The sequence below is a fragment of the Eleginops maclovinus genome, chromosome 19 (assembly GCF_036324505.1).
Source record: "Eleginops maclovinus isolate JMC-PN-2008 ecotype Puerto Natales chromosome 19, JC_Emac_rtc_rv5, whole genome shotgun sequence".
In the NCBI taxonomy this organism is placed as follows: Eukaryota; Metazoa; Chordata; class Actinopteri; order Perciformes; family Eleginopidae; genus Eleginops; species Eleginops maclovinus.
This window is the reverse complement of record NC_086367.1, coordinates 13,596,044-13,620,017: the sequence shown is the minus strand read 5'-3', so window position 1 is coordinate 13,620,017 and position 23,974 is coordinate 13,596,044. Positions and strand designations below refer to the sequence as shown.

The following is a 23,974-nucleotide window of genomic DNA, read 5'->3' as shown; positions in this document are numbered from 1 at the left end:
TTACCTGGCAAAACTTTCAAACTTTACATCCTTTTTCAGAGATAATAAAAAACAGTTCTTGAGTCCTAAGCACAGAAGAAAAACAACATTTAGATCAAACTTTTGTCACTGCTGTCCCTGCTGTCCCTCTGCTGACATTTTGTTTATGTCACTAATCCTCCTGTTCTCTTACTCACTCTGATATCACCTTTACCTGTTTCACAATGCTGACCAAGCCGTCCCACTAGCTCCCCTGCCTCCCATTTACATGATTGCCAGTTTATTCCGGCCCACTTGTTATTTGCCAGATTGACTTTAATCATTACGCTAAGCTTTCCAGAATATGGGACGGACTATTACAATCAGTGGATTGCAACTGGGCACTTTGGTCAGATCACCCTGTGGACATTTGTTCTGTAAACAAGATTTCCAGACGTTGATCTAAGAGCCTGTGCAATGATTCCTAAAGTGTCTTGGGAAACCCGCTACCATCCTTTGAAAAAAACCCTCAAAATACAATTGTGTGTTTGCAACAAATATTAGAAATGTTGATCCAATATGATCAGAGAAAGAGGAAAGAAAACCACAGTGTTCTGAGTGTCATGGGAATGGAAAGGGTGAATAAGGCAGATGCTTGGTTTTGATGATCCAAACCAAACATTTGGTTTGTTTACTAAAGCTTCAGCGGGCTGTTTTCTGCAACATTTGTCTAAACGGACACTTCAGCCTTCAGCCATGAATGCACTCTCACTTTTTCTTTACCGAATGAAAATGAGTCTCTTTGAAATATCACATACTGTAAGAGGATTAGATATAGAACATTTCTTCAAGGAAAAGTCAGGATAGTTTTCTTTTAAAAAGCAGCAGGAGGTTTGTCTGTACACCAATACTTCACTGTCTGACATTTGTTCTGACTTGCACCTTTTATTATTGTTTACTTTGATGTGAATGTTAAATTAATCTGCTAGAAATAATTAGTTGAGCGGAGTGTCTCTGACTGAAATAGAAGTTAAAATGTAAGAAATAAAACCTTGGGGGACATATAACATATGATCTGACGGACTTAATCACAAGTGGAGATGACTACAACTTCAGAAAAAGGCTGCCCTTTGTCTGAAAGGATGATGAGAAGAGACATCTGTGGATGCTACGCTTGTGTAGTGTACTCTACTGAATTATTTAAAGACTGTTTCATTCGTTTTTTCCGTATTGAACAGTTTACAGAGAAGAACAACGCTGTGAGACTAAAGCATGTTTGAAACTCAGGTTGTCTTTGAGTCACCAAGAAGTCATCTCTAAAAATCTTCAAAGCATTTTAATGGGTACAACACATGGAATCATTTAAGGTGATTTACTTTCTGTGAATATGAGGGGAATTTGGCGTTGCACAAAAGGAAATGCCCTGATAAATCAGATTTGCTCTTGAAGACTGGGACAGGATGTCCCTTGAAAACTAGGAATATATCCTTGTGCTTTAATAACCGCAGAAACAATCGACACTGTTGAAAGAAGACTTTGGCATCCTTCACACCCTTACTTTTGCTGTGGCACTTCAAATCCGCAGTGTGGTGTCCGTCACACTGCTGCTGATTTACAGCTTCACACATGAACACAAAGGTACTCTTCAGCAGAGTGGTGAAGGTAGCCTTTTGATCAGTGGAACGGTAGCTTACATTGATTTGAAGCAGCCTTTGTATCAACAGAAAAAACCCCCAATAAAAACACTTAACAAAGATTGCCAAGTATTGATTGTAATACAACATTTAAATCATTTATTCAAATATGATGTTCAGTTTTTATTACTTGCCAAATTTGTTTCAAACTCTGACAAATACATTTCTTCGCTCATAGTTTTTTTAAACAAAGGTTGTTTTAATTTAACCAATGTCTTTTTTTTTAAAGAAGGCTAAGAAACCCGTTAATAAAGCCTGGGGTCTATGAAAGGAGCATATATAATTGTTTGTATTCTAACAAGTAACAATTGTCCAATTCTCTCTTGATAAAAGAAAAAAAAAAGAAGTACTGACTTAAAGCTGTGTAAGCCAAAAGTCATTTTTTCCCACAAAAGACAAAAGCCAAGTGGTTAGACACATTTGTCACAATTTTCTCTTGTAAAAAAAACAAAACATCATCTCAAAATGAGTTACTTAATGAATAATTTACCTAAAATCAAAATAAAATATGTTTTAAAACCATCTGAACTTCTTCTGCTGTGGATCCATATCTCCATATAAACACTGCTAGAGTTCACAGGACAGCATGTTAACATTTAGTAAAATTTCAACCTCTGCATTTTGCAAGCTGAGCTTAAATACAGCTTTCAAAAACACAGATTATTGCAAAACCACCAGGGATTCATTTACATTATATAAGTGCAATTTCTTCACTTACGCACCCACTCCTACACTCCTCAGCAGTAATGTGCTTTGATCTTAATTAGACAATGGTGAAAAACCTCTTCAACAAAGAGGCGATGTGTGTTTATGTCTGAGCAGTTAATTAAAAACATATGGCAGCACATATAGAAGTGAATGGGGTGGGGGGGGGGGGGGGGCACAAACCATGGATGAGATGTTCCTTAATGTTTGGAGCACAAAACACCAGCAATCTAACCTTGAAAATGTACTACAAAAAAAAAAGAAGCTTTTTCTTGTTTGATTTAATTAAACTGTTTTTTAAAGTTATCCCTTAACATCAAGAAGGCCTATCGTTGGCATGTAAAGCTTTCAAAATTAAAATGTTAATACACTTAGTTGCAAGTTTATTTCAACTAAACTGCAAAAATAACAGAAATACCTCGGGATATAACGCAGTAAAGTTTAACTGCAAACTCTAAACAACACATCTCTTAAACACCTTCAAACAGAAACTGAACATTATGAGCTTCATGAAGGCATTTATTGTTGGGTGGTTTTATTGGACATTAGTTTTAGCTGGTACCTAACAAATAGTTTCCTAATAAACTGGCAACGGAGGGCCCAGTAACATGTTTGGTTTTTTTTGCACAAGGGAACATTTTACTTATTTTGCAGGATAATTCTCATTAATCAGTCGAAAGTAACCCCTAAAGGAACCAGTTAGTCCAAAAAGCCAATTTCCATGTTGGAAAATGGATTAAAACTAAATATATTTCTTTAAGTATCTACTTTCACTACATCAAAATAGAAAACTGTTGATATCGGTTTAATGATAAAACTGTATCTTTATTCTGTGTGCACAAGCTGGTATCTCTGCCTGCAGCCGGAGCACAGACACTCTCCAAACTGAAGATTAAAGTAGAGGGTAAAACCTGAGAAAATGAATGTCTTTAGGACCAGGAGCCATCATGACTGGTGACTAACACATACACAGAGGGGGAGAGAGAGGGGGAGAGAGGGAGGCTGAGATAGAGGGAGAGAGAGAGAGGGAGAGAGAGAGAGAGAGAGAGAGAGAGAGAGAGAGAGAGAGAGAGAGAGAGAAAGAGAGGGTGTTTGTCGTCACTGAGCTGCAGCAGCATCAGCATCACCGGAATGAGTAACAGTGCGCAACTTGGAGAAACAACTACACTGTCCGGAGGAGCGTGTTGGAGCCTGTTTGTGAACGTATTCATGAGGACGTAAAGGGGCCAAAAACTACACAGAATCTCTGTGGACCTTTGAAAAAACGAGAGCCATGGATTTTATTAAAAACTACAATAGTCATCTCTCCATCGTCATTTTGATAAGTAAGTACTGTAGTTCAATTTCTTCTCAAATGGCTTTTGTTTATAAAAGCAAAGGGGAACGTTTCACCACAGTAAAACGTTCCCATCTGTGGTGCTTTTAAAAAAAACTTTACTATGCTTTAAAAGATCATATGAATCACTTTACTAACAATAAGCAGGTGTGCATGAAAACGTGGCATACAATTCAACCGATTTTTCCTAATTATGTTGTTGTCCATCCACTCCTGATACAGTAACATTAAGAGTTGGGATCATTGAGATAAACACTAGGTGGCGCTTTAGTCAGGTGCCTTTTAATAGAATTGCAGAAGAAGACGCAACTAGGTGAGGAAAATAGCGTCAGGCAAACATGAAATAGTCGGGAAAAAGGTAAAAATGTGTATTAATTTCGTGTATATATTATAAAGTCTCCACAATGTGTATATAATATGTTTTCCGGTGCTGCCAGTGAACTGGAAGTGTGAGTGCATTGCTCAGTCACTACTTGCTTCGCGTTAGTCCTAATTGGCTAACTTTCTCACATTTCGCTATTGTTGATACAAAAGTTCCCACACCTGACATGCGTAAAACACTTTTAAAAACATATTTTCAGTTCCCCCCCGGTTTGTCATCGTTTCCATTTTTATTTTTTTTTACTAATTGATAAAGCGCATACAGTTTGTTGGATGCAAACCATAACCTGTAGGCAGGGCCGGCCCTGACCAATGTGCCGCCCCAGGCAAGATTTTAGCTTGCGCCCACTCCAATTCTGCGCCCTAGACGGGCGCCTAGTGCACCTGTGCCCAGGGCCGGCCCTGCCTGTAGGCCTCAATCTAGGATGCAATCGCACCTGGAATAAGACGAATTAATTAGCTGCTGCTGTTCTGCTACTCACAAATAGGATCACAAGTTGAATATGTAGCCCAGTAATTAGCCTGAGCCTGTTGCAGTGAGACTTCATCTCTGTAAGTACAGCAACACACACACACACACACACACACACACACACACACACACACACACACACACACGCACGCGCACGCACGCGCACGCGCGCGCGCGCGCGCGCGCATACACCTACAGGTGTTTTCAAATCCACTTTTACAAATGACATCAGTCCAGGTGTCATATCCCCATTGGACGCATGCTTTATGCAATTTGATTTACATTAATTCACACTGCAGCACAGCTACAGGTCTTGGCAAGAAACTGGCTCTCTAACTGCTCTCACAGCTTGTTGGTTTTCAGAGACAGAATATTGTTAAGTGTTTATTGAAACAAGACATTAAGAGGAAGCTATTACCTTTCTATTCAAAAAGTAAGGTAGAAACGGGTAAATAACCATTTTGTGTAAGCTCGCACCCTAACTGAAAAACACATGTATAAAAACATATCAGCATTTAAAAAAGGTACAATATCCCCATGTGCTATTCATTATGAAATACCCAACATCCTTTATATTTGAATGATTCTGTATTGAATCTAAATGATATTTTAGATACAATGATATTGTTTACCCGAAAGAAAATGTTTGTTTGTACTTGCTGTCCAGATCAAACTGACTTAATGTCATATGTTTGAGTGTTTATAACCAGCAGTGGCATGTCATGTGGGCATAGAAATTATGATGTGCTTAGTTCGCATTCAATATAGAAAGCTTTTTGGCATCACTGTGACTATCTGGCTTCAAATGTTCCCACAGAGCTTGTTAGTTTACTTCTTAGGCATACATGTTGTAGCCTGATTTTGATCATCTCTTATTCGGATTGCCAACCATGTCCTCACGCTTGTGCTTGTTTTTTGGAAAACTGTCTGGTAGATGCACATCTGTTCTGTTTCATTCAGTATTCTCCCATCTACCACATGCTTTGCATCTATGGCCTTGCATCTGCTGAAAAAGTGTTTTTTATTACACAGGCCTTCCCAATAAGATTACAGTAAATTCCCTATTTCACATATCTTCAGCAACACCACCTTTTCTTTTGCAAAGGGAGAGGAGGATTGCGTTTTCTTGGCTCTACCCCTCTTTGGCTTAAGCGGCACAGAGGCTGCACCAGTATAAGTGGCTCTTACTGCAGTCAATCCCACTGACAGGAGAGAAACCCAGGGTGAGCTTTGCCAAAACTCACAGTATTATGTCAGCCCCCCCCCCCCCCCTGTTCCTGAGTCGTCCACAGGAAGCAGCCTAGTTCAGCAGCAAGTGAGGAACAGTTCTCTCATAAATGTCCTTGCAATTAGATTGTATGTTACATATTTGCAACCCTAAATATCTTTTGCAGCAAGCAAAAGGAGTTACCTGTAAGGTTTATCTATTGTTTTTTATGTAGGTATCTTCAAAATGTGTGAATTGTTTACACATATTTGCAACTAAAGAATTTATGATATAGCACTCGAGCACTTGGCTGAGGCTGACATCGCCGCAAATTCATGACGCACTGAGGATAGTCTCCGCAGGATTGCGATCACAGCGCTTTACAATAATGGGGCCTATAGTCTCCACAGCCAACCTCCAGGGATTAAATGCAGAATTGCCTTTTCTGATGCATTGAAAAAGAACACTTTGTTCTACTCCATATATATATATTTGTTTGCATATGGATGTTCTTTATTCTATGAAAGTTTTCCTATAAGACTTTAAGAAATCACAATATATTGCATCGTATCCCCTTTGCCTCCTCCCTTATGATGCCTATAATTTTGCCAGATTCTAGCCAACACACTGCCAAACCCACTGGAGGATTTGCTGTTTTAGACTCTGGTAACATTTCCTTTCTCCCTAAATGCCAAGCGACATCTTTCAAAATGGCACGAAGTAGAGAGCAGCCAAAATGCCACTGTGGCATTAGTCATTAGGAGAAAGGAATTGTTTTAACCCGTAATCATGTTGTTTCAAAGTGAGTGCAAAATCCCATGCTTTAGGTAAGTTATTCTGTAACAAAAAGCAGGAAAGTATATTACTTAGCTTGCATTACAATATTTTAGCTTTTAGTGTTATTGAAGATATTGGCTGCCTGACTGTGACTTACATAAATGGCTTTGGGGTTACTTCAGTCTTTCATTACTAATTCATACTGAAACCACCAAGGCTCTTAGTTAATGACTGTGGATGTATGACTGCGATGGTAATGTGGGCTTGAGATGTAAATATCACAGTAGCTCAGTAACTGAAGGTTTGATGCCTGATTAAACAGCAGCAGTGACTCTCTACAGCAAAGGTGTGTGTGTTTGTGTGCGTATTCGTGTGCAGGCATGCGTGCAGGCTTAATATAAACTAATCTGTGTTGATCTTAAATCCTGAGTTCCATTGTCTATAATGTTAAAAAAATAATGTCTGATCTGCACTCAATCAGCAGAGCATGAATCTCATTAGTGCAGGATGTCACTCAGCTCACACTTCTGATTCTGCTTTAACCAGTGTAGACTTTAGAGTACATGCTTTAAAATATATTTCTCAAACACAAACCCACCTCAGCCAACATTTACGAAGTTGAGTGGTTCAAACCCCAGCCCCTGCAGTCATCATGTGGAAGTGTCCTTGGGCACCACAGATTGCCTCCGATGACACAGACGTGTGTGAAAGTTAGTCCCTGCCTTTGCATGAACCTTTGTGAAGGGGTGAATGCTTACATAAGATCAAGATTTAGACTTTATTAATCCTTGTGAGGAATTTTTTTTCTTTCACTCTGGTGTTATTTACATTATATCACACACATAGGCCCACATTACACACATGTTGTTTTAAAGCACTTTAAGTGGTAGCAATGAATGAAAAGCTATATATACTGTATATACAATATACAGACTTAACGCGTGGTGCCTACTTTTATTTAAGTGAGAATAATCTTGTTGGTTGAATTTAGGAATTAAATTGACCCTGATAAGATGTGCTTAATGTGCTCAACTTAAACTTTAAAACAAATTAATATTTTAGATCAAATGAAACAGTGAAGGTTGACCCTAGAATAGTTCAGCAAATTGATTTTCCAAGCCTCTGACAGGTTTGGGAATTAGGATATCTCAGGAGTCAGATGTGTTGCTGCTCTGAATATGATTCCTCAGTTAGCATTTAAATGAGACTTGGCTCACTTTTGCTTCTGTATTCTTGTCTTTTCCCTACAACACAACTATTTTGCGCTGTTGGCCTCTTCTCAGAATGTCTCTAGCCTGCTCTAGGTCAGACTTCATCTAATGACACTCTCCTTTTTTATGTTTGCAAATGAGATTTGCTGCTCATGTGTTGTTAGAGGGAAATTATCTTGCCACAGTCTGCTAAAAGGGAGAGATCAAAGCTCTGTCTCAGTGGTATTGCTCTGGATAACTGAGAGATGAGCAGCCAGCTGTGAGTCTCTCACGTTTAAGGCCAAAATGGGTTATAACAAATCCGGTCAGCAGTTGTTAAAAGATATTTCTTTCTCATCAAAAAAGCAGAGAATGAATTAGATTTTTTGAAAAATAGGCGAAAGGGACAAAGTTACATTCAGAGAAGAAAAAAAAGACCTGGTAGGAAAACGTTTAAGCAGCTCCTTTTCATCCCAGAAGAAATAGGGAAAAGAAACCGAGGCCATTCAAAACAGAGAAGGAACAATGGTTTCATTGATGATGCCATGTGTACAGTACAGTATTAAATGTTCAGGGTGTAACATTCCACAGACAATTGTGTTGCCTCAAGATTATAAGAGACCTCCTTCATCAGAAATATTTTATGAGTTGGATTTTAACAAAAGTAAATTTACACAGATGGTTAAAAAATCAAAACAGATGTTACTGAGTTCTTAAAATAAATTATTTGTTAAACTACTATACAGACAAAAAGCTCCAGACACAGAGAAGACCACAATTATCTGATAAATAGAATGAAAATGGAACAGGATGACTCCCATTGGAGAAAGTCTGAGCTACAGCGAAACAATTTCTGCTGGATTATAATATGTTAAAGCTCTCACTCAAAGTGTTACCAATTATTTTATGGACAGGGATGGTGCTTTTTATTAAAATATTACTTTTCTGGTTTAGTTATTCTCAGGAACATGCTCATTGATCCAAATCCCTGTAAATGTGCCAGGCTAATTTCCCACATTTTTTCTAGCCTGATTTCAAATTGGCCATTAAAACAATAAATAAAACGCACATTACAACACGTTAAATTAAGTCAGGCAAAATAAAAACATTAGCTGCTGAAAAAGGATAAAAGGCTAGAATATGGCAGCCTCATGCAAAGTGGGATCATACAAAATAAAGTTCAGCAGACAATCGGCACTAACAGTCAAACATGATTTAAGGCATGAAGGATAAAGAAAACAGAAGAGTAACACTTGTTTTTTTTATGTCGGTTGTGTTCATTTTCCAACATCTGGGTAGCTGCCCTCCACAGTTTTTTATTTCCGTATTTTACCCAACACAACATTTGCTGACGTTTTAGAGAAGGAAATGCCTCAATTTTCATGGTTCATGTTGAATAATACAATTGGAGTGACTTGACATTGTTGAATGAAAACAGGCCACTCAGATGAAGCAAAGGACACGGAGAAAACAACTGAGTGTCTGAAGTATGTTAATTCATCACGAGAATCTCATGTTTTGCTTCATTCTGGTCAATTTGGTTACCAGGTTCACACTGTCACACAGCGGACCAGGCTCGTGGTCCATATAATGGTCTCAGAAAGATAATAACACACCATAAGCTATATATTAAGTCTGGGTTAAATACAAAAAAGGCAACAGCAGAGACGGCAGAAAACCTAGAATGCTATAAATATTCACGCTTGTCAATTAAGCAAATCAGGAACAGATTGTGACTCCTCTGGTGCTCATAGATACAGTATGGCAGTTTCTACTCATCAGATAAACAACATTTGGTACCAGGAAGCATTTTGAATATGTAGGACCTTGTGTTTTCAATGTTCTCCATGTTACTGGAAACATTGCATTAGCAAACTTTCAAACAGAATCTGTCTTTAATCCATGTGCAGCAGATTTCAGTCCACCAGGGCACAGCGAGTCATTCATAAGAGAGAGAGGTTCTGACTCTGGTTGGCCACGGTGACGTTCTGACCTAATTTCTGCCTAGTAAATGTAAATGAATGAGTCTTCTTCAGCTAGAACTTCTCAGTTTAGCCAGAGGGCGTGCTTGTTTCTTTGCTTGAATTGCAAGCTTGTTACGTTTTCAGCAGCAAAAATGGCTTCCCAAAGTTTGAGTGCAGATGATGTTATGGACTTGAATACTCAGGCGTATTTATTTGAGCATGGAGTATCCTGCCAATCTAATGCAGTCTAGAGAGGCAGAGGCTGGAGTTGAGTTAGCTGTGCAAGAGAAAATGGCCCTCAGGGATCGGCATCAGAAGCTTGCAGGCATTGCATCATGGTATATGTAGGCACGCCGCTGCTCATTAACAATGATCAGATCTCCACATACAAAGGTTCACATTTTTCCTTACAAAAATAGAGGCTATGTTCGAAATTGCACATCAAAGAGGAAATGTGGAGAAGATCACAATTATTTTTGTGTTGTCGGAAACTAATGTGACACTAAAATGTTTATACTTTTAAATGCCTTACATTGAACTGGGTGTACATATTGAATTAAAGCAATGTGGATTTGCACATGTAGTACCTAAATCTCAGTATATTATTTGATCACAGCCATATCGTGAGAGGAGTGTGTACACATTATTCATAGACACTCCTGTTTGATCTCTGTGAAGGAAGGTCAGCTCACCAGCACATTCATATTGAGTGGGAGAACAACTTTGTGGTTAGAGATGAGAAGGAAGGTTTCATCTCCAGTCCGCTCCTCCTCCTCAGGATGTTCACCAGACAGATGTCAGGGCGACCTCAGTACAGACTCTGTTAGTTGGTAGAATATCAACAAAGGATTAATTGGTGTTTTTAAACAGTCTACACGTTATATTTCTCCATTTATGGACTTTACACAGTGTCAGAGAATCAAAAGCCTTGGAGAACTTGCAGTATAACACTTTAAAGAGTGTTTATCTGACCTTGTTCTGATGTTTATTGCTTTATAGTAGATAGATTTTTGATCCGTAGGGTGCAGCACAATAAGCTTTAAACAAAGCAGTGTCTTAGTAGTACAGTAGAACGTAGCTTCTAAATTGATATTAAGGACACCATGCTTGCTGTTACCCACTGTTTTCATCGCACTATGCTTGGTTAGCCTGCTGCTAGCTGTAAGGGCATATTAAGCATACAGACACGAGATGGAAATTCATCTTTTCATGCTCTGGGTGTCTGGTGTTGAAAATGGTCCACTATGCAAACGTTGTGTTAAGTTCCCCCATACGACCAGAAAAATGGTGGAATTATTTGTTTGCTTCAACATCATGGTTCTGTGAATTGTGATAGACCAGCTGTGCATAAGATGTAAAATCATACAGCAATACACTAGATCAGGGGTGTCCAAACTTTTTTCACTGAGGGCCATATATAGGAAACCATACGATGGGATGAGCCCCTCACTAGAGGTGAGGTATTTTGCCTTATAAGTTAAGTTATAAGTTAGCAAAATCAATCAAATGTAGGTCAATTACATAGCCTATCTAATAAATTATACATTTATTTTAAGTGTTGGCAGCTCATTCCTTACAACAGAAGCCTCAGATTGCTTAAAATAAGGGGAAATATGAAGGGTAAATTTCAAGCTTGTATGTAAATGTATGATCTTTATAAACTAAGATTTGTTAGAAAATGTTTCAGCTTTAATTGACTTAAAGGGGGTTTATTAACACATGAATGCTACTAATAACGTAATATATGTTTACATATATATTTAAGAAGTACAATATAAGACAAGCACAAGTTTCAGGATTGGGCCATATTCCATTATGCTTTTCAATATTGCTGAGGGCCGATTCAAAAGGGACAACGGGCTATAGTTTGGATACCCCTGCATTAGATCATACTGTAGATAGGGGGGTAGAGAGATAGAGAAGCTCGTTTTCGAATGGTGGTTGTACGGATGGCCTTATTTTTAACAATATTAGCCTTGGTGGTGTGTATAAAATGTGTTTATCCTTTTAGATAAATGCCTTTGCTTTCCTCCATGAACTCTTGTACTGTATATTGAGAATTGAACCTGTGTATACACAAGTGTGTCTGGGTGTTTCACACATGGGTAATGCTACATCCACCAGCCAGACAACATTAAACATCATTATTTCTTGGCATATAGAATTTCCTGACAGGAAAACTTTTGCCTAAGTTTCAACAGACCAACATTTTTCCAGTAAGGACAGCCATCCTGTCGCTGTTCAAAGAAGTTATTTACTGAATTATCGGGATAAATTTGCCATGTCAAACTCAAAGCAGGTTTGTTGTCTCGGGTCATTCTGGAAACCTTGGTAAACTGGCATCTTCCGTCAGACCATGTTTTACCCAACTGTTAGCATAAAATGATGTTGTAAACAAACAATACTGATGTTCTGGCATTATTTTTTCGTTCAGAAAATAAGGATTATTGTTCTTTAAATGACCTGTCACTCAATATAAGTGTCATCAGATAAAGGTAGATTGAATCTTTCCATTTTATTTGGATTGTGGATTTCTCATTTAAACGCCAGCAAAAAGCAGAATTCTAAAAACATGGACAATGACGGTTTTTATGACTGGTTGAAGTAAAGGCTGTAGCTTTGACGGTCATGAGCTTGACTTTTACAAACGCACTGTTTCATGTCTTCATAAAAGGATGAACCACACATGAAAAATTCATGGCAAAAACACATCACATTAACGTACTGAAAGCTTTTCAGCATTACCATCAAGCTTTTACTTTATCAAAACCACATGTTCTGTTTCCATTTCCCAAGTCACCTTGAATTAAAAATGCTTATTGGCTTATGTGTATGCTGCATTTTATCTTCATATTCATAACTGGTTTACAGAGAAAACAGAGTTGGTGTGTCGAAAGGGTCTGAGTATCTTTGTTGATGAAGGACAGTCTCAGAAAAAAATGCCCGTACAATATACCAGCTAACTGAAGCCAAGCTGCAACCAATTAAATCATAAATTGAGTTATGGGATTTAATTTTTAGGGAAATACCGAAAGCCTGATTCACAGCACATGAATGGGACTTCAGCAGTGTGTCTGGATGAAGACATATTCGAGAGTCTAAGCTAAGATTTTTATTTGTGGAAGTGACATAGTTGACATATAAAGTCTGACATAATGGAAATATGGTATCAGTTAAACTACACAGAGAGCCGAAGTGCTGAGGAGAAGAGTGTCCTTTTATCGTCTTTTTTGCACAAGCACAAAATAATTCCCATTTTGCTCACTGGCTCGGGTTGCTCTTACTTAATGGATGAAGTTGGTCAGTGTGAATTAATGGACTGGTGTAATATCCATTTGTGAAGGATATTCCCATGCTCCTTATTCACTTCAAGTATCTATAATAATGAGCTCAACAACATTTTCCATTCTTTTAAATCCCTCATTGAAATCCTTGCAAAAGAATCCTATCCAGAACTCTACATAGGTATAATAATTTTCTGAATAAGGGATTGTTTTGAGAACAAACATTGTTTTGAAATGTCCTGTAAGAAGAAAAATAGTGTTTGACTTTGCCTGTGCTTTTCTGCTGCTTTTCTTCTTCAGCTGCGTAAGTTATAAACCATTGTCATCATTACCTTTTTCTGTGTATTTTGGAGATACATTACATCTCATGAACAGATTTGTTATCACTTTTGTTAGTTCAAATGGTATTTTAAAGACATAAAGGGAGAAATGTGTTGGAAACGTTACACATTAAATGCAAAGAAATTAACGGTTTGCTAAACATCAAAATATTAGATATCTTCCAGGACCCCATCTGCTTCAACCAACACAAAAACCAGCATGGATACAAAATGTTTGACATAATCAAGGCAGCGATAACGTGACAGTGTAATTGTGAAAACTAATTACTAATATTTAAACGTTATTTCTTGGAGACCGGGTTGGATTTTGGGCTATATAAAAAAAAAACGGACAACTTGAGTGAAGGTTTTTCAAAATGCTTTGTGTGACAAATTCCTCAAATTTTTGTTTGTGTTACTGATTTTAAACAAGTACGGCAACATAAGATTACAAATATGGAAAAACAGCTCAAAAGATTCTGATTGGATTGTTTTTTCTCCTTTGTCTTTTCTTTATTATATTGAATCCAATAACTACTTAGTACTACTACTAATTTAAAACGAATACATTAATGCATTAAATATATGAAATCAAATATTATTATTTCCCCTTTTAGTGTGTGTGTGTGTGTGTGTGTGTGTGTGTGTGTGTGTGTGTGTGTGTGTGTGTGTGTGTGTGTGTGTGTGTGTGTGTGTGTGTGTGTGTGTGTGTGTGTGTGTGTGTGTGTGTGTGTGTGTGTGTGTGTGTGTGTGTGTGTGTGTGTGTGTGTGTGTGTGTGTGTGGGGATCCTTTAACAACACTAGTTCGTACAACGTGTTGACGGACCACTTCGAAGTGCACACATGCCTGAAATAAAGAGATCAAACCTTTTTTAATGTCTCCACTCAAGAAGAGAGAGGGGTTTGAGGTAAAAAGGAACAGTAAAAAATATGTCCATGAAAATATTTGTATTCCCCAGAACTTATTGTTAGCTAATGTGATAATGTGAACGAATATGGAATTACTAATGTACATTGGGAATGTGTATCAGGTGTGGTTGCGGAAAAGTTGATTTTACTTATTTCTGTTGTTTGTCACATTGGTATCCTTGTTGCAGTACTGACATTCAGACTGCCTGATGTTTAATTCATACACAAATAAAAGAGTGTTAACATTTATCTGCCATTATTCTGGCGCTCAAAACATTTCTAAATATGTGAGATAAAAAACAAACGGGAACCTTTTTCTTTAATGTCGTTGAAGATGTCATTAATAAATGATGTTTTGCTAGGAAGATCGAGTTAAGTCATTGGACACTCGGTTAAATTCTCTATAAGGCTGCCCAAAACCAGAAGTTATGATATTATGTTTTTCATATATCAAATTAATTATCTTCGGGTTTAAGACTGAGGTTGGATAAAATAGGCAATTACAAAAACATCAATTTGGGCCCCAGTTTCTTTTTTAATACTGGGTTTACTATTTTCATAGAAAATTAATAATATATGATTGACAATAAAAAACATTTCCCTTTTTCTACCACATTCAAGACTTAAATCAGATTGGGTTTGGTGTTAATCTTCTTTTACTACCTAATTCAGTCATACTTGTACACAAACAATTGTAATTGAACTAAATAAAACGTAATTGTGCCCTGTAAGGCGCAAGCACCACACTGTTTGAATAATAAAATGGTTCAAGCTGCATTAGTTACATCTGGACTCGAATGAATTGAACACAGCTGTTTGAAAAAACAACCCATGTGAGACTTATTCCTGAACCTAGACAAAAGATTCCTGCAAAAAGGACGTGAAAACATTTGAGACATACATTCCAAATTGTTTTTCCAGTAAAAGATCAAGTTAAGCTCTTTAACTTGTGTCTAGCAGAGTCATTTGTTGTATTTAATTATTCACAAGACCATAATGAATCCCCATAACCCTAACCATGTGGTGTTCATTGTAACCATGACAATGAAGGCCCTCTAATCTTGATTTAGTGTGTTATTTCAATGCACATAATGACTTTTCCTTTGTTTTTGTGCCAAACCTTAACCAGAGAGCTGTCCCATCACCAAACCATATTTATTTTAAGTGTTGGATAAAGCTTAAATCTAATTTAAAAGACGTGAAACTACTGTTAGTATGCCACCCTGGAAGATCAATTCTACATTACATTAGCAGTGTATAAATTCTACTGAATTTTTCTGTTTCCTAATTTGTGTCCTCTATGTTGTGCTAAGTGGTTATCTACTTTACACGTCGTTGCTCTGTCTGTCTTTACAATGAGCTCCACGGTAAACAATTTGTGAATGGTTTCCTGCACATGAAAGTGCAACGTCCTTTCAAGTGCGTACGCTTCTGACCTCAATAACCCTGGTAAATGGCAACGATGGATGGGAGCGCCGGGTAATGCTGTAATTTAACTGTCAGATTTACGTCACCTCAGTGTCACTGTTGCACCATCTGTCTCCCAAGAAAGCATTGCCCTCTTCCCTTAGTAACACGTTTTTCCAGTGAGAACCTTCACCTGCCAGTTTTCAGACACAGCTTTGCAAACTGCTGCTTAGGAATTTGGTTTAGTGACAGACACAACATAAAGACCCATCTTTTAAGTCTGACGCAGCACTTTGATCTCCCTCTGCCAAACAGTCAGCTCAATCGTTGACTCCTCTCAGTGGAAAGTGAATATTTGTCGGTGAGAGTTTTGTTTTATGTGATCGTGTTTTGCTCATAATGAGAGTTCTGAGAGAAACTTGAATGTGCTCCTAAATTCACACTTGTTAGCAATTAAAAAGTACAAGCACAAGCACACTCAACAACTATGTTAAGAATGAGTTATTTTATAATGGGAGTTGAATGAATGAAGTGTTATCCATCCTCTTGGGAGCAGTGTGTGTAATGTTGGTAAGTTCTGTCTGTTCTTCGTTTCCGTCTTTATTTGTTCCCTTGTCAATCTTTCATCTTCTAAGCCTCTCTCTGGCTTCAAACTCCCTGAAGCCAAGCTGTCATTGGATGTTTTAGATCATGGCTCTCTCTGTAGCCAATTCAGCTGTGATGTGATTTCCTGATGGAAAAGTAAGGGATGAGGCATTTGACGGGATCAGGACTTTATTAAGCTGAAAGGAAGAGATGCAAGTTGACTCTTAGCATATAAGCCAGGGGTGTCCAAACTACGGCCCGGGGGCCAGATGCGGCCCGCAGGCCATTTTGAATCAGCCCTCTGCAAATTCTAAAACAGGGGTGTCCAAACTATGGCCCGGGGGCCATTTTGAATCGGCCCTCTGCAAATTCTAAAAGTATAATGCAATATGGCCCACAAATTAAACTTTTGCTTGTCTTATATTGCACTTCTCAAATACATATGTTCAAATATATTAATGAACCCAATTTTCCAATATATTTAGAATTTGAAACATGTTCTAACTAATCTTAGTTGATAAACAAAAAAGCCCAATAATTTATTTCTATAACAAGCTTGAAATTGAACCTTCATATTTACTCTTATTATCAGCAATCTGAGGCTTCTGTTTTAAGGAATGATCTGCCAACAACATAAATGAAACCCTAAAGACAGACGGGATGTAGGCTGTTTCAAGTATTGCGCATTATTCACCTACATTTGATTTGTTTTGCCAACTTATAACTTAACTTATGAGACAATATTCACCTCTATAAATGGCCCAGCTCTCCGTATATTGATATAAGCACTTAGAATGAACTACATGGAGGTGGATTTTTGGTCTTTTAGACTTTTTTATTACACTTGTTTATGCAGCTTTCATAGTCTGTTCAAGTGTTGCCAGTGATGAGTTGTAGCAGGTTTTGTGGAGTAAAATTATTGTTGCATTTGTGAAAACATAAGTTATTCCGATAAAGAGACAGAGAAAACTCACTTGGGTTCGCTCCTCATCTCTACTATCACTAGCAGCCTGTGGCTACTTGAGCTGTTAATAGGATAACAAAACCTGAATCTCCATCTAAGTTAGAAGTGGTCGAAATGCATTGTGGGTGATTTAGTCAGCAGGGTTTTGACAAGGGAGAATATGTGGAATGAAAAAGATAATATTTCTGGTTTTCCGCATTGATGTTGATCCTTCGTGTCCATCAGGAGTCTGGCAATGTTATTTATTGGACTGCACGGCTAACTGTTTTTATCCAGCACCATGTACAATTACATCACTTATGTAACCAAAAACCTTTTGACGTTGAGATGAGGGAACTGGAAGTTCAAGAAGGCTAAATGATTCCCAGATTTTAGGACTCATTCCTAAAGGGCGCTATAAATGGGGGTCAGGGTTTTCAGTGGCAAAATTCCCCTTTTGTTTTGCAGCTGCACAACATCAGAGGCGATGACTTGATCTGAAATCGCGACAGAGCCCAAACCCTGCAGCAGCGTCCAGCTCAGGAAAAAGTCGGGACCCTGTTTTAGCCTTTGTCCAAAGAAACAACTTGGTTTTAAACTAACACAGACTGTACTTTCTGCAGAACTGACAGCATTCAGTCTCTGTCTGTTCAAAGCTGCAAACTGCAGCTAACATCCATAAGGCACTTCATTCATTCCTCTTTTAGTCCCTCTTCTCCATAAAAAAAAATGCCATCATTTGTGTCTTTTATTTTTCTCCAAACTTGACACGTTGGAATGGAAATGAGTGGGAGGAAGATAAATGTAATTCTGAGTTCTAGGGGCATTCCTGAAAAGAAGTGTTTGCTATTATATGTGAATAATAAAGTAGTAATGTTTGTTATTTGGCTAAATCCCCCTCTTTAAAGACTATTACAATTTTCCGGTTTCCATATTCAGAAATCTATCCTTAGCTGCTATCATTCTGTCATTACAGATGAATAGCTACTCTGCTATTGAAATACATGACCCCCAGTAACCCTTTATCATTATTATCATAAACTGCTTTTTATAAACTGTGTGCTAATATCTCGATTTGTCCTGCTTGACCTGTGCGACCTTGCCTTACAGGCTTAACAAAACAATAATGTCTCTGTTCAGAGGCCATTAAATGGGTTAAGTTGCAATGACCCACTGGGATATAATATTTCCCTCAATGTCTACTGGTCATGCTAGTTAGTGTTTCCAATGTCTCGTCACGTGAAAATCGCCCTCGCTCTCCATCATCCCGCAGAACAACACCACGTCTGTGGCTTGTTTTTTGTGAGTGTTCGTCCATCCGCTTGTCTCAGTATGTTGTTTCAGAGTTATTTGGGACTAAAGTCTTTCTTAGCATGCACTGGGCTGGGGGAATGAATCACAATCGCTCCCACAAAGGTTTAGGTCGATAACACTTTTTAAACAGTCTTGCATATATTATTATATGATTTAATGAATGTTGTACTTCATACAGCTACAGCAATCCAACAAAGGCGTTACCAAGGCTATTTAATGGAAATTGCTTAATCATTTACTGTATGCACTGATCCAAATTTAAATAACATACACTTCCTTTGATAAATAACTGTTATCTATATACAGACACATATTCACATACTTTTTCCTTTACTGCTTCATCTACATTGTTGTTGAATATTTGTGCCTTTCAGAATAATATTATAGTAGCACATGGTCAACTGTAAATCCAATTTCCAGAGGTGCTGACAGTTGTTTTTAAAGCCCTCAGAAGCTTCTGCAGTTACTTTTCTCAGGCTCCATGCAGGTGTGTGTGTGTGTGTGTGTGTGTGTGTGTGTGTGTGTGTGTGTGTGTGTGTGTGTGTGTGTGTGTGTGTGTGTGTGTGTGTGTGTGTGTGTGTGTGTGTGTGTGTGTGTGTGTGTGTGTGTGTGTGTGTGTGTGTGTGTGTGTGTGTGTGTGTGTGTGTGTGTATCCTTTAACAACACTAGTTCGTACAACGTGTTGACGGACCACTTCGAAGTGCACGCATGCCTGAAATAAAGAGATCAAACCTTTTTTAATGTCTCCACTCAACACATCTGGCTAGTCGATGCATGAAGTGGGCCTGAATGTCAGTCTGATCTGGAGCAGGACAAGTCCATAAGGTACTGCTGATAAAGCTCAGTCCTGTTGGCAAATGAAAAAGGAATGCGACCCGTACAAGGGTCAGGATGTGTCAAGATTTTCATGAACTCCGAGCGCCTCTCTTCTTGATTATCCGAATGATGGATGACACTGTTTGGATTCAACTACATACAAAAAAAGTGTTTTTAAAAAGTCTACATCAACAGGCAAATAGACTTTTTCAAAAAAATGATGGCCTTGGGTTTTTTCTTACAATATTTATCACAAGCAGAAAACGTTTGTACACATCGGCTCTTGAACTGTGGATTTCCTTTACTGTAAACTTAAATAGTGGTCTTTGGGATTTATAATGATCACAAATCCCATAGAGAATTCATAGGAAACTCCCATGAGAGGAAGCTGTTGAAGTACATGGGGATTGTCATCAACTGTTGCAGGCAGGGCTGGAAGGCAAAGTGTAGCCCATTGAGGTTAGCTGCAGGGGCTTTGCAGGCCAATCACTCCACAAAGCCCTTGTGCAAAGAGGAAGAGAGCCAACTGAGGCAGCAGAGAGACCCTCAAGATGGCTTTGGATCAGGAGTAGAGGTCCCTGGCGAGGAGCTAAGATCACATGAAAACAAGTCATGATCTGATCAACCATGCTGGGTCCATGATGTTAAAAGTTTGGAAACACCCAATGACCCCTGGTAACATCTCTGAAGATGTGTTCAGGAGCATCAAAATATGTTTTGTTTTTTTTACCAATCTGGTCTGTTCATTTGTGTGTAATAAGCCACAAAGTAACATAAAACGGTGCTCATGAGGAATGGATTCAGTCCAGAAGAGGTAAATTGCTTTCATGTTGCCTCACACAGCTAATGGACTGAGAGGGCATGCATGTCGAAGGAATTTAATCGAGTTGAGTAGCTTGCATAATGGAAATGTTTTTTTGATAAATGTCTCCGTTTGTTGGAAATATCGGGTTCTTTGTATTTGAGGCCTACTGTGAATAAAGATCTGTATTTGCTGCAATTTCCTTTATTTAATGCACCACACTAGCATTGTATGTGAAAGGGTGCCAGAACCTCACTTTGCTTTATTAAAGGGGTGCATTGTTGCTCGTTTTCAGGTTCATATTTGTATTTTGTGCCTCTACTGCAGCATGTTTAGATGTTTTGATGTTCATCCAGCTGACCTTCTCTGTTGTGATTTGTCAACCGCTTAGAGATATCCCGCCCTCAGCCTAGCAAGCGTAGTGAAGTCATTATGTCGCGGAAGTAAACAAAGGAGCCAATCGATGCATTTCAGGCTGGGGGGGAGTGTGTGGGAGAGAAACTCCCTTTGGGGGAAAGGGAAAACCCTAAAAAGCACAATAGGGTCTCTTTAAGGTACGACATATTAAATACCTACACGGAAAGGAAATCACTGAACGTTCTGCATTGTTTGTCACTTAATTTATTTTATTTTATTTGTCAAGGCATTACAAATCTTCAATCTCTTAATCTGTCTGAAAACAGGCCGGTTGTGTTTTTAGACAGACACGGTTCACTTCCTCTACTGGTTTTTGATTGGACAGCGACCATTCTTCAGAAATGTACTGATTTTAATAGTGTTCTTGGACCTCCACACAAGCACCTCTTTGGTACCTTTAACGGTTATCAAAATGGTTGCACAGCAATGAGTGAAATGCATTGTTTTGCAGCTTGAAACGGTTTGTCGCTCATAATCAAAACAAGTCCCTCTAACCACTCGTGTGTCTGTCTCTCTTTAGTCACCAGTTCCTGCCACGCTCTCTTGGACAGATTTCTGGAGGAGAACATCCCAGATCAGCTGTTTTCTCTTCATCTGGACTCAGAAGATGACGGCCCAAGTAAGAGTTATAGCTTGCCAACACAAAGAAGCCGAAAAAATACACTTAGCAACAATTACCCACTTCAATGTAAGGGTCATTGATCTGAGTGAGTGTGGGCTTGACTGGAAGGCAAAGAGGAAACATGATCATTTTAAAGGTCTCCTATTATGCTATATTTGAACAATATATTGTAGGGCAATATCTATACAAAACGGTCAAAATACCGAACAAATCACCCACTGTAGCATGCCTCATCCCCGTCTAATTCAGCCCTGTTCCGGAAGTGCTGATTCTGTGACTGTCGCTTTAAATTTGAGTTGACCTGAAGCTGGCCACGCCCTTTGTCGCGCATGCAGCTCTCTGTCTGAAGAGAGAAGTTTCTAACTACTCAGCTAAATGCCGTTATTAAACCCCATATTATAATCCAAACCACTTTTTACTGACCAAACCAATTTGCTGACTCTTAAAACTTTCAATCTTTTTAAAGGTCAGGAATGTTTTTGCCTAGACCTACCAAAAGAAAAAGTTGTGGTTTAGAAAACTTCTCATTAAAAAGTTCAGGTGCTTGGTTAGATGGAAACATTTAAACAACAAAGGAATATCATTAAAGGCAGCTAAGTGTATTAATGAATGTGGATTTCAATGAGATAATTCAATAATATGCATCAAATGTCCGTCCTTTATCCCCAGAGGGATTCCTTCCCGCGGCTGTTGTGAGCTGCAGCATCAGCTTCCTCTCTAACCATCACATGATGTCTCGAATGCCTTATCTGTTTTGTCCCGTTCAAAAAAACAACAGAGACAGACGCACAATCACTCAAAATGTACAAAGGGTCCTTTCTGTTTCTGTCTGGCTGTTAAGGAAATTTGGGATTTCAATTTAATTTAGAGGAAATAGGCCATGAGCAAAGGAAGTGATTAGTCTGTGGTGGAGGTCATGATCCAGGTGTGACTCCAGGACACCGTAATCTAACATTGTTAAACGTTCCTGTTTTTAAAGAACTACAGGGATTACTCCAAATAAAAATCATCTGGTTCAAGAATCACGTATTTAATGATGCGGGACTGGATCCCAAAAGTTCTAAATGTACACCTTTTTAGTTTTTTTAAAATAGGAAATGAAAAGGGATTTGTCAATTGTGAATTTACTTTTTGAAAATGTTGTATATTGAACAAACCAACAACATCATATTTGCTCATATTGACTCTGGCATGGGCTTGTTTTGGGAGGAATCACAATTGCTGTTTGTTTTTTATAAAGGTTTGCTATTTGGTTGGTTTTGACTTTATATTTAAAAAAAAGTTACAATAGGCATTTATTATAAAATACCATAAGTGTACAATAATTATTTTGACATGTCTTCCTTATTTACCCCTTCAAAATGACAGAACTTTGCATAGAAAATAAATTCCACTTTTATTTATTTAATTGTATTTTAAACATCAACTACTTTATTTTCACTTATGTTAAGTGAATCCCCCACATCTTTTAATATTTACACATACAAGCTTTACTCTTGTGTCTGTGTCTTTCAGTCAGCTCCTGTGATTTCGAGTCATCGTGCCAGTGGACGTTATCAAATCACAGCGACCGGAGTGACTGGTCGGTGGTGTCGCCACAGCAACCAGAAAGCTCTCAGACGGGGCTGATGCCTGTGACCGACCACTCAGTGGGAAGGTCCGACGGTAAGAGGGCAGAGACTTTGAAACTAAATAAGTCAGTGCCCTAGGAGACTGCACATGGAACAGGACAGGAAGTTAGAAAACCCAGTGATGAATCTTTGGACTCAAAGCTCTTTTGAGTCAGTGCATCTCCTGTGACATTTATTTTGATTTTGTGCTTGAACGCCTAGTTGGAGATTTGTTCTGATGTGATTCCTCAAATAATTGTATATGACTGAAAGAAATATGGATACCACAAAGATGTCATGCATTTATTTGCAACTTTATTTTATCACTATAGGGCACTTCCTGCTCCTAAGCTCCTTCCCTGCTGCCGTGGCCTCTGGGAGATGTGAGTACAGTCTAACCAGCCCTGTGTTGCCAAGAAACGACAGGCGCTGCATCTTGCAAGTGGCGCTGTATGAGTCCGGTCCAGCAGTGGGGAACCTCACGGTCCTGATCAAACCCATCTACTCTGACTCAGAGGTTCACTCGGTGCTTCTCAACCAAAGGAGACGGGATGAACGCAGGTCAGCAAACACAACCGGAACGAGCTGTGCAATGCTGTTTGTGCAGTATTGATATTTATTTATTATGCAGCACAACACGGGCATTTAATTAGTGTCCAAAAAGCAAAACCCTGCATCTTACCTGATTGAAGTGCTTGTCGAGCTGAGGGCCAGCCTATGAAATAACGAAGAGCATAGAGTCACTGCAATGAATGTTGACATACGCTTTCAGACAGGACAAGGGCACAGGAACTAATACCTTTTACTTCTGTGGTTCTAAAGAGAAATAAAGAAAGTGTTTCTCGGCTGCCATGTGGGACAAACAGTAGAATTGTGTCCATGTGGGCATAGCAGTACCCTGTATACTGTTTGGGAAATGGGGACAGGTATCTCCTCTTGATCTAATGCTGAAGTACAGCCTTCTTTAGAGAAACTAAAAGCATTCATGTGTCTAGATGCAGAGTCTGAAAACAGATGTATATATAATTGGTTAGGACAGAAGAGGGATGGATGGGCATATGCAATAAGTTTGTACATTGGCTTTGTTAGTGTCCGTGCAGTAATGGACTGAGCAATTTCATTATGAGTGGTTTCATTTGTGCAGCTCCCTATTCATCGCATGCTAACATGGAGACTTCTAGATGCACTCTCCATTTAATGCACAATTCCCCACTGATGACACATCTATTCCTGTAGTGCTGTGTTAATTTTGACGTTTTAC

The 23,974-nt window shown here is 38.6% G+C and overlaps 1 protein-coding gene across 2 annotated transcripts in view; it reads left to right on the top strand.

The window, feature by feature from the left end:
• Positions 1–3,518: 3,518 nt before the first annotated feature.
• ltk (leukocyte receptor tyrosine kinase) overlaps positions 3,519–23,974 on the top strand; it is a 51,553-nt gene continuing 31,097 nt past the window's right edge. For both annotated transcript variants that reach the window (XM_063908527.1, XM_063908526.1), the window contains exons 1-4: positions 3,519–3,682; positions 21,002–21,100; positions 22,619–22,768; positions 23,046–23,274. In XM_063908527.1, the coding sequence (XP_063764597.1) occupies positions 3,631–3,682; positions 21,002–21,100; positions 22,619–22,768; positions 23,046–23,274 (530 nt within the window). In that variant the 5' untranslated portion in view covers positions 3,519–3,630. The remainder of the gene's footprint in view (positions 3,683–21,001; positions 21,101–22,618; positions 22,769–23,045; positions 23,275–23,974) is intronic.